Source organism: Gossypium hirsutum, chromosome A03 (genome assembly GCF_007990345.1).
Source record: "Gossypium hirsutum isolate 1008001.06 chromosome A03, Gossypium_hirsutum_v2.1, whole genome shotgun sequence".
NCBI lineage: Eukaryota > Viridiplantae > Streptophyta > Magnoliopsida > Malvales > Malvaceae > Gossypium > Gossypium hirsutum.
This window is the reverse complement of record NC_053426.1, coordinates 110213644-110230225: the sequence shown is the minus strand read 5'-3', so window position 1 is coordinate 110230225 and position 16582 is coordinate 110213644. Positions and strand designations below refer to the sequence as shown.

The following is a 16582-nucleotide window of genomic DNA, read 5'->3' as shown; positions in this document are numbered from 1 at the left end:
TTTCTTTTCTCAGCGTGTTTTTATCTACGCTATGTTCCTCCTCCAGTACGTGGCCGTATCGGCGTTACTTAATCTTAACAAGTCACGTGACTCCGGACAACTGAGTGCCACTGTATTAATGTGATGCGGTATTAATTTGATTAAAATAGTGTGCCTTTCCATAATTAGAATAAATATTTTTATTTTTATTTTAAAAAATAATAATATACATAAACTTGAATTCGCTTAAATTACATTAATAAAATTTTTAATTTACTATTTAGTAATAACTTTATTTTAATATTTATACATATTTTAATTTTATTATGCATACTTTATTACTTATATGATTTGTATATATTAATAATATATTTAATTGAATTTGTATTACAAGTTAACTCGAGATTAATGACAACAACATGATAAAAAATTTAATCTATTTTTTTATTTTAATATCGTATATATGTCATATGTTATTATTAATTAGTTTCAAGTCATATTTTTATTATTTATTGTATATTATTTTTGCACATGCATTTGTGTTTTATATTTGTAGTTTTCACATATATATGCGTGCGATATAATTTCTAGTATTACTAATATTATTAATGAAGTTGGTGTTATAAGTCAACTTGACATTAACCCACAATTGCCCACAATTGTTGTCAAAACCATGATAAATAATTATAGTGCATTTAGTATTGTTTATCTAATTTATTTATGTGTTTAAATTTTACTTTACTCATAATTTAATCTATTTTTTTATTTTATATCATACATATTACATATGTTATTATGATTAATTAGTTTTAAATCATACATTTCATTATTTATTATATATTATTTTTAAACATACATTTATATTTTAAATCTGTGATTTTCACACGCATACACATATGATAAAAATTTTAATATATTTTAAAAATACTTTAACCAAAGCCCATACCTAAATATATTCCTAAGTACAAACCTAAAATAAACATAATATAAAAAATAAATAAACCCACCAATTATACAAATTAAATTTTAAATACATTATTCATATTTATATTTCTTTCAAACTTAAAAAAAATTATTTTACTCTTTCACTTAAATTTTTACATCTTTTAAAATTAAATAGAACAATAAAATAATATTTTTTATAAAATTTAGAGGTCAAATAAATTATTATACGATCATTTTTAATTTTTAAATGCATTTAAAAGAAACTAAATCGAATATTGAGTTGCAACTTGAACATTTCTCATACTGGTCCCTTTACGTGAGTCATCAGCGCTGCACTAGCATGTTCATTTAGAATTCATAGTTGTACCACAAAGAATTAAATAAAAAAAAGTACATCATTTAAGCTTATAATTGAATTAGTGTTACTCTCAACCGGATTATCAATTTAGTTGAAAGTTTATAGAAACACCATTTTATAATTTAAATAAACAGTATCATTCGATGATATTTTTATATTTTCACTTAAAAATTAATAAAAATATACAGAACCCAAGCTAAATGCATTGGTAAAACATTTAATTTACCATTAAGATGAAGTTTTTTATACTTTAGCAAGTTAGGGAAATGTTCTTACGTAATTAAAATAATTAATATTAATCGAAAATATTTTAGTTTTTTCACTTTAAAAATCAATAAAAAGATATAGAACCCACACTAATTGCATTGATAAAACATTTAATTTATCATTAAGCTAATCAGTTGCATATCTATACTATTGGTTAAGCTCCTGATTGAATCTATGTCATCCTTAACCAGGTTACCAACACGGTTAGAAACTTACAGAAATATTCTTCCATAATTAAAATAAAAATATCGTAATTTATTTAATTAAATTATATATTAATATTAAATGAAATTAATAGAATAATAATAGAATTTTCTAATCTCTAATTCGAATTTTATATCCTTAAATAAATAAATAGAGACATGTGATTTTTAAACAATTATGCTCTTCAATATAATTACTAGGAGTAAGCGCTTAGAATCATATTTGAGAGTTTTCACTAAAAATATATTTATGGTGAGATTTCAATTCACACCAATTATATTAATAAAAATTTTAATTTACCATTTAGTTAAAGCTCTTTTTTTATATTTTTATACATTTTAATTTTAAATGCATATTTTATTACATTCACCACTTGCACATCTATACTACTTATAATATATTTTATTAAGTTGATGTCACCTCAATTAGGTTACCAACTCGATTAAAAAATTACGAAAATAACATTTCATAATTAAAATAAATTACACTATTTTAAGATATTTTAGTATTTTTATTTTAACAAAAATCAATTAAAATATGTATACGATACGATTTCAACCTGCATCAATTGAATTAATAAAATCTTAAAATTTTCACTCAACCAAAACTTCATTTTAATATATTTTATAATTATTTTTACTTTAATTTAACTTTTTCATTTTAATAATTTAGATATTCCATATGTTATTATTAATTAGTTTCAAATAATATATTTTATTATTTATTGTATATAATTTTAACAAATAATTGTTTTATAATTTTATAATTTTAATACGTATACGAGTCTAGTATATTTAAAAGAGTTTAATTTATATTTAATTTGCAGATTAATTAAAATATTTAAAAAATAAAAAGAGAAAATAAAACAAACTTGCTTTTCAAATAAAAAAAAATTAAAGACTTAAAATATCATTTCCACTCTAAAGTACTTCATTACTTTTAATTTAGTACCTAATTTTTATTTTTTTTCCAAATCCATCATAACTAAAATTATGTTTCGATACCAGGTTTGCTCTATTCCCGATAAAAAAAGAGACCCTAGAATTTTAGTCTATAATTTATTGACAAGTAAGTTAATTATGGAAATAAAGTGAACAAAAGTTCTTTTAATTCTTTATATTTTTAGTGATAAAAGTTTAAATTATTTTTTTAAATGACTAAAAACTCCATTTTCTTCTTTATAACTTAGGGTTTGCAGACAATATTTATCTATTTCCTCCATTGGAGTTCAAGCTCAAAATTCAACAATAATAAAAATATAATTAAATTATTTAATAAATATAGATTTCAAATTATAAAAATTATATTTTACATTTTATTTTTAATATTTTTAAACAATATCAAAATTTTTAAACGTAGAATTTTTAAAGAATAATATAATATTAAAATAAATAAAATAAAAAGTAAATAAAAATTAAAAATATATAAACTTTAGAAAATCTAAAAACAACCTTTAAGTAATAATGTATAAGAAGTTGTGAAATCTCATCTGTTCTTACATTCAATAAACTGAAAACTATATCATCACTATTTTTTAAAAATTAACATAATCACTAAACACTTGAAAAATAAAACAAGGATGGACCGTCACTTTGTGTTTGGTCCTCACGAGCGCCACCTCTCCAAAAGAAGATATAAATTCTATAAAATAAAAGAATTCTGGATATTAGTAATATATATATATAAAGTAAAAGAATTCTACAAATTATTTCTACTAACACAAGAAATACATGCTGTAGCCATTAATAAAACAGTGAAGTTAATGTAGTAACAGCATAAAATGAAGATTTAAAATGCTTAAAAAGACAACCTGCGGGATCCTAAACTGAGTTACCTTGTCACCTCAGTTTACATGAAGCTTTTATCGGCTAAAAGGGCCAGTAGGATCAAGTTGTTTGCAGAGTCCAAGATAAGTAAGATAAAGAACCCGATCTTTAGCACCAGTACGATGATTCTTGGTATGTTTGCAGAAATACTTTAACTGCTCCAAAGTACAGCATCCCAACAGCTGTCCCAAAAACAAAAACAGCCAGTTTATATCTTTTTTCTTGTCGGCAATCACCGGCTTAGCACTGTTTTCTTGGTTGCAGTACTTGCATTTGGGTAGTACAGGGTTCAACCATGAAAGAAGGGCTCTGTCGTGCATGGAGTTCTTGTTTTCAGCTATAAAGCTCCCGATTTCACTGAACTTTTCTTTCAAATCAAAATCCATGGAGTACTGTTTCTCGCATTTCTTGCATTGAACAAAACCGGTTATTTTGGATATGTTTTTTTCGGATAACAAATAGTTAATGTTATAGACCGTGGCTCGGTGGTTCGTGGCCCATGGGAATGGTGGTTCCACCGTCTCGCTTTTACCTTCTCGTAGGTTTTGTGTAGGGTTCCTCCGAACACGTGAAGGTCGAGGAGAACTGCTGCTAGTGATGGAAACAGGCGCCGCCACCGCCGTCGAGACAGGTTCTTGAGGGTAAGAAAGGGAACCAGGAGACAAAGTTTGGGATACTAACGATGAGTTGATAAGATTATGAGGGGCAGCCGCCGGTACCGATAAGTCCGGACCCTGAGACAAAGATTGAGATAATATAGAGGAGCTGAGAACAGCCTGAGAGGAAGACCCCGTCACCGACAAGACAGGTTCCTGGGAATAAACGAAAGAAGCCGCCGGAGGTGACATAAAACCAGGGTTAAAAAGGATATGAGAAGTTGATAAGGTGAGAGGATGAATCGGTTGAGAAAGCAGCGTTTGCATTGACAATGAAACTGCGGCTGCGACTGCTGCTTGCTGTTGAGGTGATGATTGTTGCGGTGGCATCACCGACAAGGATGAGAGTGGAGGAATACTAGAATGTTCTTCCGACAATCTAGCTCCGGTCCTCCTTGTATCATTAGACAATGATAGTCTAAGCAAATCCTCATCTTCATCATCGAAAGCTTGTGAGTTGCTTCGATGATCATGAGTGCTTTTTCTTTTCCTCATGATATCGTGTTCTTTCATTTCTATAAAATTTCAATTTGAGAGTACTGATAGAGTGTTAGCATTTCAAAGGGTTGAAGACTAAAAGATTCAGAGTGAAATGGAATAAATTATAGACTAATTTGGATGAGATTATACTTCTTTTGAAATTTTGAAAAGTTTCTTCTGATCGTATTTATCAAGTCAATCAATTTGATTTTAAGTTAAAATTGTTTTAGGGATAGAATTATCGAATCACGTTTTTTTTTTTTATAAATAAATTTAATTATATATTCCATAAATTTCACTGGTTTTATTTTTAAAAGTATCATTTCACTGGTTAAATTGAATTAATAAATCAAGTAATATCAAATTTAATATCACATAACTAATACAAGATTGAAAAGTATATTATTTTATGTAAAACAGCGAACATGTTGCAAACAGCACTATTAGTCCTCCATTCCTGTCAAAAGTCAGTTTAGCATAAAAAATACTACAGAGTTTAACATTAAAAATCAAACATTATCTCAACCTTCTATAAATCCAATTCTAATACCGAAAATATTTAAACTATGTTAATTGTTATCTAAATGTCTTATGAGTTTTGACCAAATAATAATGTCAAACGATAACTCTAATTGTTAAAATAGTCACTCCTTGTATTATTAGACAATGATAGTCTAACCAAATCCTCATCTTCTCCATCGAAAGCTTGTGAGTTGTTTCGATGATATTCTTCGACATGAGTGCTTTTTCTTTTCCTCATGATATCGTGTTCTTTCATTTCTAGAAAATTTCAATTTGGGAGTGATAGAGTGTTAGAATTTCAAAGGGTTGAAGACTAGAAGATTCAGAGAGATATGGAATATAATTAAATTAGAGTAATTCGGATGAGATTAGAGTTCTTTTGAAAAGTGAGGCATCAAATCTTTCTTCTGGTTGTATTTATTGTTAGGTTATCGAATTTGTTGGGATTATAAGTAAATCAATTTGATTTACAATTGAAATTTTTTATTTTTTATTTTATAAATAAATTTAATTATATATTCCATAAATTTCACTGGTTTTATTTTTAAAAGTATCATTCCACTGGTAAATTTGAGTTAATAAATCAAGTGATATTGTTGTTTTTTTTTTTGAGGAATTTTACTTTTTAATATTGTTTTAATTATGTGATATTAATTTTGATATAGTGTATATTTACATAGTGATATTTTGATTATTTTTAATATTTATAAATATTTTTATTTTATATTAATTTTTTTGGTAAATTATAAAAATATCAGGATAAAATCCTAACAGCAATGCAACTAGCGTTATTTGAATCCAAACCACATTTAAGATGATGAACATCATGATCATCAAATCAACATACAAATTCATATTTTAATTATTTTATTATTTTTTAGTCAAAATGATTGACTTTGAAAATGTCCCTAAAGGATGGGATTACTAATAACGTAGTGTATGATTAAATGTTGCAAACTGTAAGCTAAGAATTTTTACCATTTTTAACCATAATTTTTTTTCTTTACATTCCTCTGAACATGTCAAATATATAATTAATTACGATTTATAATATTAAATTATGTAATATTCTTGTTTATTTAGATTCATTAGAACATGTAAAAAATATAATTAAACTAATTATATTAAATTTATCAGAAATTAAATAAAAAATTGGATGACATCTTTTAGCTTTCAAAATGTTTTAGAGTTGCCCATGATACCTAAAGATTATCTTAAGATATTTCCGGATTCCTTCAATCATTTTGCAGTTTTTTAAAAATATTTTCATATATTCTATTAAAGCTGAATTGTACTTCACTAGTCAATTTCTTTTACGGTGTAAAGGAAATAAAAATGAATTTAACGGGTGAAGCTATTAATTTGATAATTTTTTTATTAATGATAATATTTTGACTTATCAAAATAGAAATAACTTAATTTTAAAGTTTATAAAACAAAAATTAATTTGTCAAAAAAATTGTCACGCAACTGTCGTGCTAGTATGATTATGGCTTAGTTTAACATTACTTCTAAAAAATGCTTTTAGAGTTAAAATCGTTTTTAGAGTTATAAGCAATACTAAATAAATAATTTTTAGAGTCAGAAATGCTTTCGAAAAGTACTTTTGAATCCAAAAGTAAAAGTAATTTTTGTTAGCTTCTACTTTTGGTAAAAAAGCTTTTAGGAACAAAAGATAATTTTAACCATTATAAAGTATTTTATATAATATTTATATTGGGTATGTAATTACTTTCCTATTGAAATTTATTTTAAATATGTGATATTATATATTTTAATATTTAAAATATGTTATATTTTAATATTTAAAATATAGTTTATATATTTGAATTAATTTTTATAAATAATTAATATTAATTACTTAAAAATATTTAAAATTTATATTTTAAATATTAAAATATTAACAATAAATTATTTTTTTATATTTTTACTACAATATTATAATTTTAAAATTATTTAAATTTGACAAATTTTGACAGAAAATATTTATAATTTTAATGTCTAGATTAACATTTTTAAATAGAAAATGTAAGATTTAATTTTTAATGTTTTAAGTATGGGAACTAAATCTCATATTATCAAAGAAGCTAACAACATATTTTAACCTTATTATTATATTTATGAAAACTTTTGATCTAAGTAAAAATATTATGTAATAAATATATGTATTAAAAAGTTATATAAAATCTTAAAAATATAAAAATTAAATTTTTAAAAATAAAAATAAAAAAATAAATTCTAAATATATGAAAAGTAGAGTCACCTAAAGCTATTTTAACCAAACTTAGTCGAATTAAACTGTCAGTGTTGTAATGATATACATGGTCCATGTTTACAAAAATTGATATGGTATCAACATTGCATTTTGTTTTCATTTTAGTATGAATTTATATTATTTTAATATTTTTATAATTTCATTCAAAAATTAAAACTATGTTCATTAATTTAGATTCATAGATCTGATTAATAATTATTTAATCTAGAAAAAATAACAATTAAGCTATTTCACATTTTTTAATTCATAAAAAATATTTAAAAACTGTATTTTTTTTCCCTACTAACCAATTAAGAGTTCCGTACAGAGGCTCTAGATTTATTTTAGTTTAAGTCATATTATTTATAAATTTTGTACGTATTGATTCTACTTTGTTTAAATATATCTCTACAATGTATTATTTGTAATTGTAATTGTGATTATATCTATACTTATTATATACTCTCGGATTAAATTGGTGAAACGGATTAATTTGGCATTAACTTAGTTGTGAAAAGATAAAAATATCATCGTGCTTGTCATTTTATATAGGAAAATAGAAAAATAAATACATAATTCCGTAATAGGATTTGAACCATGCCTCTTTAGTTTTTTACATTTGTACTTTCATTCAACTAAAGCTTCATTTATTATTTATATTAGGTATAACTCTTAATGTTTATATCTTTTGTCAAATTAACTATTATTCTTTTTTTTTAGTTAAATTTGACTATTGACATTTGAAAAATAGTCAAATCTGATCATAACCTTTCAAAAAAGCTAAATTATTGTTTCTTTAATTTGAAATATTGAATAAAATGTTAAAATTTTAAATATGACCATTCACATGATAACCCACGTGTAACTCATATTATTTTTTAAAATTTATGAACTTTTTATTTTTTTAATATTGTTATAAATTTTAAATTATTTATCAATGTGATATATAAGACAAATAGTGTCATACTAGCATAAATTATATGTGAACTGCCATACGAGTTGCCACACCAATATAATTAAAACATTAATATTTTAGTCAACATCCCTATTAATAAACTATTCAACTTTTTTCTAAAAATTAAAAGTCAAACTTAATTAAAAAATAAAATCAAATAAAAAGATAAATATTAAATATTAAATTATTTATTAGACCTGTAATTTATAATTATTGTGTAACTTAAAAATAAATTTGGAATTGGCGAAAGTAACGAGTACTTACCATATATGAAGAAAAGGCCAAAATCCAAGTATTGCCAAAGATCCTGCCTCTTCCACTGATTTCAAGTTTAAATATCTGTTTTTTCCTGCGTTTTTCCTCGACCTTTTCGACGGCTTCTCGATTTAAAGGTAATTCATGCAATTTCTTTTACGCTAAATGCGCTTATCTGATCTTATTCTAGAACAAGTTTATTCGATCTTTTTAGTTATTAATCGATGAAAATAAGTTTTTTTTTGGCTTTTGATTACGGTTTAGGGATTTTGTTCGTCGATTCAATTTCCATTCAATCAAACAAAGAATTAAATAAATTATAATGCTATTTTTGAATTTTGATTGTTGGATGGAAGAGTGATGGAGAAGGTTGTGGATTGCCTAGAGAATGCGTACCAAGAATTCGTTGATGCCGCCGCCGCTGTGTTGGAAACAAAGGCGTCTTCCGATTGTGAGCGCACGGCGGCAACGGATACTGCATTGGAAAATTTCAAAAAGAAATGGGAAACGTTCAAAGCGGCATGTGATCAAGCTCAAGAATTAGTTGATTCCGTGAAGCAAAGGATAACGGCCAATACGACGTTCCCTGTTAATGAGGACATGATCGATATCTTCGACCATTCCATTGTTGATTTTGATGATTAGAGAAGGTAACTCCATTTTCTCTTCTTTTTATCTATTTATTTTTCTTATCATCATGTTTTTCAGCAATATAAACATGTTTGGTTTTCATTTTCGATCTTTGGATGGAATTTAATGGGAACAAGTGAGAGTTCAATTTTTTTTTGTTGAATTTATTTATTTTTTACTGTTCAGTTTGAGAATTATAGTTCTTGAGCTCCTTTGAAATGAAAATTTTGAGGGGAAAAATATTTTTTTTCGAAGATTTTGTTTGTACAGATGTTAAGCATGCATGTAGACGAGATTGTGCCTTTGCGTGTTGAATCTTGGGTCTTCGACACTAAAACACAAACACTCTCGTACCTATTCAAGCATGGTTCATTTGATCTCCCATACACTTTGTGCGCTTATAATTTTTGTTTGAATGTTGTTAAATTCTTTTGGATAAATTATATTAGTAGTGATTTAACTATGAAAACTTATAAAATGATTATTCAATTATTAGTAATTTATTTTTTAGTCATTAGACTATTAAAAGTTACAAAATGATTACTCAATTATTCAGTTTTGTTGTTTTGGTCACCCAATTATATTGGATTTTTTGTGTCTCCATTTTTACATTAGCTAGTTTGTGAAAAAAAAAGAAGACAAAATTTAATATTGATATTGATATTTTTGAGCATTAGGCAAAACAATAAATTGGAACCCTTTTTACAAAAAATTATAAAATGTAATATAATAAATTGGGCTCCTTTAATAAAAAACAAAATTAAAAAAAAATTGTACCGTTTCCAGTCTTGGACCCTAGGCGGCCGCACTCCCAAATTACCCCCAAGTTTGGGCCTAATTGAATAATTAAGTAATCATTTTATAATTTTTTATAGTTGAGTGATCAAAAAATAATTTACTAATAATTAAATAATTATTTTATAAATTTTAATAGGTGGATGACAGAAATAAAAATGGCCTCTATTATAGTTTACTTATTTCTTTTATTTTTTTCCCTTTCCTTTTCATTAGAAAAGTATAGTACCAAAATCTATGCTTACCAATATTTGAATATGCATACTCACTTTAGAGCATATTCTAGGTCTATACATATATATACTTACCAATTTTTATAGTGGGTGAGATGCTTTCACTTTACTGTATATTTAGGTGCAAATGAAATTTTACAAATTATTCATAAAACTGGCATCATTATTGGTTCTCAACAGTGTTACCTCTTCATTAATTTAGAAAAGTGTTTCCATACATTCTTTAAAGATGAAAAGCTCGTGGTTAAAATTAAATATGGACATCTAAAAATATAATACTAAACATGCTATTAGTAACTAGGAATTTAGGGGGTTGGCAGTGCACCGAGCCCCTTAAAATTAATCATTTAAAATTTTTAAAATTTTAAAATAGTTTTTGATCCTCTTAAAAATAATAAAATTTTGATTTAATCCTTTAAAAATTATATTTTTATTATTGTAAAAATTATAATTTAATTTTGGCTCCCTAAAAAAATTTCCTGACTTTACCTCTGTTAGTAACCTTCTAATATTATTACATATGTATATTTATCAAATATAATTTATTATTTAAATAAAATATATCTTAATATTGAAGTTTATAACTTCTAATATTTAGTACAATTTTTTTCGGTAAAACAACACTTCATAAATGGGGGAAGTTGGCCAGGTCCCATGTAAGATCAGGCCCAAACATAAGCCTAAAACAAATAAGTAGATGGAGTTCACTAATTAAATTAAAAGAATTTCAACAAATCAAATTAAAACTTTATTGTTAATCTGGATAATTCTAAACAATAACACAAAAATTTAACAGCATATAACATTTGAAAATTTCTTTCAAAAAAAAATAAGAGATAAAAAATTATAATTTTTAAAATATTATATTATACTATTATATTTTTTATTAAATTTTGAAATTTTTTATAATTTTTTTTATCTTTTTTGAAACTTAGATTTTTTTTTATGAAAATCAATATAACAAAAGGTCCAAAGAAAGCCCAAAAATACTATATAATAGTCACTAAATTATTAGTAAGTTTTTGTTTTGGTTATTTAATTAAAAAAATTATAATATGATCACTGAACTATTTTAAAAGTTTTCATTTAAATCATTAAACTAATCAAAAGTTTTTATTCAAATCATTGAGTAGTTAATTTTTTTTAAAAAAGTTTCGTTAATGAGCTTTAAGTGATGATTTGATGATCGGTATGGTGGATCAATACCAGTTAACGAGTAAAAGAACATACGATCAGAGATCAGAGAACAAAACTGTTTGAATTTTGGTTCATAGGTTTGTGATGTCCAAAGCTATTTCATGAAAAGAAAATTTAAGTTGAATTATAAAAAAAAGGGGGAAAAACTTTTGATTAGTGTAGACAATACGAACAGAGAAAATCATATAGCATCGATTTTAAAACATTGATAACTTAAATATAAAAATTTGAACAATTCAATTATTAGTCACTAAAACGAACTTATTAATAATTTCAGCTAATAATACTTTGGTGTAAACTTTGTTTGAAATAAAAGGTATTTTAAAACAACTTAACATTGGGACAAGTCTCTTGCATTTTGTTTATAAGCTATAGAAAGAAGGGGTTCGGCTCACACGAGAATCTATGGAGGAGTTCCCTGACATGCAAATTGAGCTCGAAAAGTCCTTTGCGAGTGAGAATATGGTGAAGTAATTGTTTGCAGTTGTAAGCAAACCGAAACAACGAAGTATTCTGACCCAAAATAAGCACAAACAAATAGCAAAAAACGAAACCCAAATATTGCAAACAAAAGGCCCATATCGTTCTTAGTGACGCTCTCTTTCTCTTCCACGACCGGCGGGGGGCTGCTGTGGTAAAAAAACTACTCTATTCCGCCTCAACCCGAAACAGCTTTCTCAATCAACGACCATCTGCGAGTAATGGATAACATAGTAGATTCCTTAAACAAAGCCTACCAAGAATTTGTTGCAGCAGCAGGTAATGTCCTCGAAACTAAGGGATCTTCGGCTGCCCAAAAGACGGAATCCACCGATACGGCATTGGAAAGCTTTAAACAAAAATGGGAAACCTTCGGACTGGCTTGCGATCAAGCTGAGGAGTTTGTTGAGTCAATCAAACAAAGGATAGGATCCGAGTGCTTAGTCGATGAAGCCACCGGGAATTCGTCGGAGCCGTCGACTGGGCTGCCCCCCATCAGTGCCGTCCGTTTGGAGCAGATGAGTAAAGCTGTTAGATGGCTTGTGATTGAGTTGCAGAACGGTTCGGGAACTGCCGCCGCCCACCCATCGACACCTTTCGATGGTAGGTTCTCGGAGGATGGTGGTCAGTAGGTAGGGTGTTTGTCTTTTTGGATTCAATGTGCATTTAAATTGCCAAATGATGAAAAATCCATAGTTTTATATGCGTTAAATTAATGAACTCGTTGCTTTAAGTTTGTTGTTGTAGAATTTCAGAGGGATGGCATCTTCTGTATTAATTATGTAAATTATAGTGCAAAGCCATTGTTTATGGGAAGCATCCCATCTCCAAGCTATGTAATTTTTATAACCACAGGTTGAATAGTAGTTTGTCTTTTTGTCTTTGTTTATGCATCATTGGACATTTACAGTCCTACAAAATTAGGGTCATGGGAGGATTGAAATGGGATCATTTAGTGTTGCAGTTGCTAGATCATCAGGGAGCTTGTTGTTTACTTATATTTGGGTGAATCTGAATATCCAATATGAGTATACATATTCAGCATATTTCTGTTCCTTTTTAAAAAAAAAAAGGAAATGTATAGGTTTTTAGATGATCTTAACACCATATCCATATTATTATATGTTTCAATTTAATGTATGTTTCATACATGAAGGTCCAAACACTGAACTGTAGAATTTTTGTAGGTTAAATTCTGTTTATTATAGATGTAGTCCTTGTATTCTAATTTATCATATGTAAACATTCAATATCTCCAAGTGATTTTCAAAAAGTTACGTACTTTTAGCTAATGAATTTAATTTTTACCATTTGATCATGATAGAAAGAGCTAAAAATAGTTAAATTCGAGACAACTTGAGCATGGTATGAGACTGATAGCAAAATGAATTGATCGAATTACAATATATAGACTAAATTTGTAGCAGAATTTTAACTCTTCTTTTTTTTTAAGTACTAAGTTTGAATCGATTAGGCATTGAATCATTGACAGAATTCATGTAACTGTCAGTGTCATGAAAATTGATTCATTTTAACACACTACTTTTACTATCCTTTTAAGAGACCGAAACAAAAATCATAATTTAAAATACTTGGCCTGTAAGTCTATACATGCCAATTCATAACAATGTTAAAGTCTCCATTAACTATGAAAGTAAGCTCTAGAATATCAATTGTGGCAAATGAATTGCAGCATTGCAATGGAGGACATAAAAAACCCCCAAACTGAGTTCAATATTCTGTTTCAAGCACACCATCTATGAGTCCAAACTCCATAGCCTGTTAGAGAAAACACCACAGCAAGATAGCACACTCGTTAGTTAAGTCTTGGCTTCCATTTAAACATACAGGGAATATGGGCCCTTAAAAATGGAAAATCGATTTGAACTCAAGGTCATTCGTCTTTTCTCATGCTCGAAAGAAGCAAGAACAAGCATCATGTTTTTTTAACACAACCAGAAAGCAACATTACCTCGGAAACAGATAAGAAGCGGTCCCTCTCTGTGTATTGTTGCACTTTTTCAAGTGGTTGGCCGGTGAAAGCCGTGTACATTTTGTCAATTTTCTGCAAAAAAAAAAAAAGTACCAGTAAAAAGGCTAAAAAGGTTTGGTAGAGTATTTTGGTGCTTTGAGTGTATTCGTATTAGCATAGAGAACACAGTTATAGGAATGGGGAAATTCAGAAAGCATAAAACGGAGTTTGATCCACTTGGTTCATTGGTGGTTACTCAGAAAAAAGTGCAAAATTAAAGAAGAGGAAATTACATGGCGAGATTGAACTGCTTCATTCACTTGGCGCCTGACATCTTCAACATGACCCTTCAAGAAAAAAAATATTGCATTATGAAATCAATTTTGATAAGAAATAATGTAAGGTCCGATCAATTTCAATAAATGCACGATAAATCAGAGAGTTCAAGAACTTCAAAATCATATAAGAAATAATGTAAGGTCCGATCAATTTCAATAAATGCACGATAAATCAGAGAGTTCAAGAACTTCAAAATCATTATATAATGCCACAAATTTAGTCACAAGAAACGAGAGTTTATCTTCTACAGCAAAACATACACCTAAATACAAAGAAAGCATGCATTTATCAAACCAATAATTCAAAGCTTTAATCATAATAAATAATGCAATGATTAAATTAGAGTTTTTGCATGAATATTTCGACAAATTAATGCTTCTGTCATAGTAATAACCATTCCTATTGAACAAGTCAACCAGATATGTATTATCCATTTCAAATCTTCTTATCTACTTTACCGATTGTTCTTTTCAAAATGTAGCAACTAAAATGCAAATAAAGTTAAATCATACCCCACATCCACTTTGTGGTTGGTGTATCATAATACGAGCGTTAGGCATTGCATAACGCATGCCCTTCTCTCCACCAGCAAGAAGGAGAGCTCCTTGGCTTGCAGCTACTCCAAAACAAACTGTGCCCACCTTTGGCTTTATCTGAAATAAAGACGATTTGATGCTTGCAAAATAAGACTATTTGAAAAAAGTATGCAGCACCCTTTTCATTTGAACAAGTACTAATATTTCATACCACAGAGTAGTAAGGAAAAATACAGAAGAATGGGATAAAAAAAGGTTTAGAATCTTACCCAAGACATGCAATCGTAGATTGCCAAGACTGAATAGGTGCTTCCACCAGGGCAGTTCAAATACACCTGACATGGTATAGGTTAAAGTTATAAACTAAGAGAAGGTTCTCAAAATCTGGATATAAAGAAGTCCTACAACCTACTCAAAAATGGAAAAATAGAGAATGGAAACAGAATTAGTAAAGCTATAACCACACCAGAATATCCGCATTTTCATCAACAGTTGCCAAAGTCACAAGCTGTGATATAACTCTTTGAGCAACCTGTGAATTGACTGGTTGCCCGATGAAGATGATACGATTTCGGAATAACACAGTTGAAAGGTCCAAAGGCCCCCCTGGAGTCATTACAGCTGGCATCACAGGTGGATTCCCCGTTTTAGCTTGTATTGAATCGTAGCTGTACATTAAAAAGTACTATGATGCCTAATATAATATAAACTGCAACTGATGGTATGTTTGGTAGAGGGGTGCGAACATTGTCTCATCCAATAGCTAACATACAATATAGCTTAGAAGGTAGCAAAATCTTAACAATTTGATCAAAGGATTTTCATTCCAAATTTGACTTTTTGTTCCTAACAATGTGTAAGGGACACCTTCGTTAAACCATCAACGAATTCATCCTTCAAAACCAATACAGACACAAAGCAGTAATATGTTAATTACAGCAAAAAGATAAAGAAACCTTGGATTGGATTCAAGTAAGCCCCTCTTGTTGATCATCATAGGTAGCCCAGCAGTTCTACTAGATAACCCTGAAACAAAGGTACACAATTTATATGTACAAAGCAGATACCACAAGCAATTCAAAATATCCAAAACCAAAAACCTTGAATATAAATAAGACAAAATTATAGTCTACAAAGCACTGACCAAAGGGTGCAACTTAAATTAAGACAAGATTAAAGGTCAATAAGAAATTAATTGAATTTCAAGAATAAAGAAGTTACCCATTGTAGAAGAGTCTCCAGAAGGGGATGGCAATGCAGAGACTATCAACTTCGTCGAGTTTCTGAAAATTAAAATTATTTTAAAGTAAAAAGAAAAAAGAAAACAAATTTCAAATTCAGAGAAAACATGTACCTGGGAGAAAGGGATGAAATAGAAGTGGGTCTGGTTTGAGTACAGAGAGAGATATTGAAAGAAGCTGAAACAGCCGAAGCTACCATTCTTGTAAATATATATATAATAAGGGAATTTGAGATTTTTTTCAGAGAAATTCGGAGGAAGGGAGGGAGAGTTATTTGCAGGTGATAGCAAGGGCAACGAGAATCGCGGTTACAGGCTTACAGCTGAAGCAGGTGACTTTGTTTCTGGGTTACGATTTGACCCATAGTTTTTTCTAGGAACTTCTATTTGCCGATAGCCCGATTTCTTGGATTGTTGGACCAATCTGTTCGCCTTCTTCTTTCTCAAATTTTAGTGTTT

The 16582-nt window shown here is 28.0% G+C and overlaps 3 protein-coding genes and 1 long non-coding RNA gene across 4 annotated transcripts; 2 read left to right on the top strand and 2 right to left on the bottom strand.

Annotated features, from left to right (window-relative positions):
• Positions 1 to 3167: 3167 nt before the first annotated feature.
• Positions 3168 to 4748, bottom strand: LOC121218478 (uncharacterized). The gene is made up of 2 exons (XM_041095689.1): positions 3588 to 4748; positions 3168 to 3394 (listed from the first exon to the last, which is right to left on the bottom strand). Exon 1 carries the CDS (start codon positions 4746 to 4748, stop codon positions 3615 to 3617), a length of 1134 nt encoding a protein of 377 aa, XP_040951623.1. The 3' UTR covers positions 3168 to 3394; positions 3588 to 3614.
• Positions 4749 to 8661: 3913 nt separating this feature from the next.
• On the top strand, positions 8662 to 9493 carry LOC107888136 (uncharacterized). The gene is made up of 2 exons (XR_001681293.2): positions 8662 to 8838; positions 9058 to 9493. It is a non-coding gene; the product is annotated as an uncharacterized lncRNA (long non-coding RNA).
• Positions 9494 to 11771: 2278 nt separating this feature from the next.
• Positions 11772 to 12919, top strand: LOC107886984 (mediator of RNA polymerase II transcription subunit 32). Its single transcript, XM_016811099.2, has one exon. The coding sequence runs from the start codon at positions 12258 to 12260 to the stop codon at positions 12666 to 12668; it is 411 nt and encodes a 136-aa protein (XP_016666588.1). The 5' UTR covers positions 11772 to 12257; the 3' UTR covers positions 12669 to 12919.
• A 642-nt stretch (positions 12920 to 13561) lies between these two features.
• On the bottom strand, positions 13562 to 16463 carry LOC107886985 (ATP-dependent Clp protease proteolytic subunit 6, chloroplastic). The gene is made up of 9 exons (XM_016811100.2): positions 16238 to 16463; positions 16105 to 16166; positions 15840 to 15909; positions 15350 to 15551; positions 15153 to 15218; positions 14860 to 15000; positions 14302 to 14355; positions 14009 to 14101; positions 13562 to 13815 (listed from the first exon to the last, which is right to left on the bottom strand). The coding sequence occupies exons 1-9, from the start codon at positions 16321 to 16323 to the stop codon at positions 13768 to 13770; spliced, it is 822 nt and encodes a 273-aa protein (XP_016666589.1). The 5' UTR covers positions 16324 to 16463; the 3' UTR covers positions 13562 to 13767.
• Between the last annotated feature and the right edge of the window lie 119 nt (positions 16464 to 16582).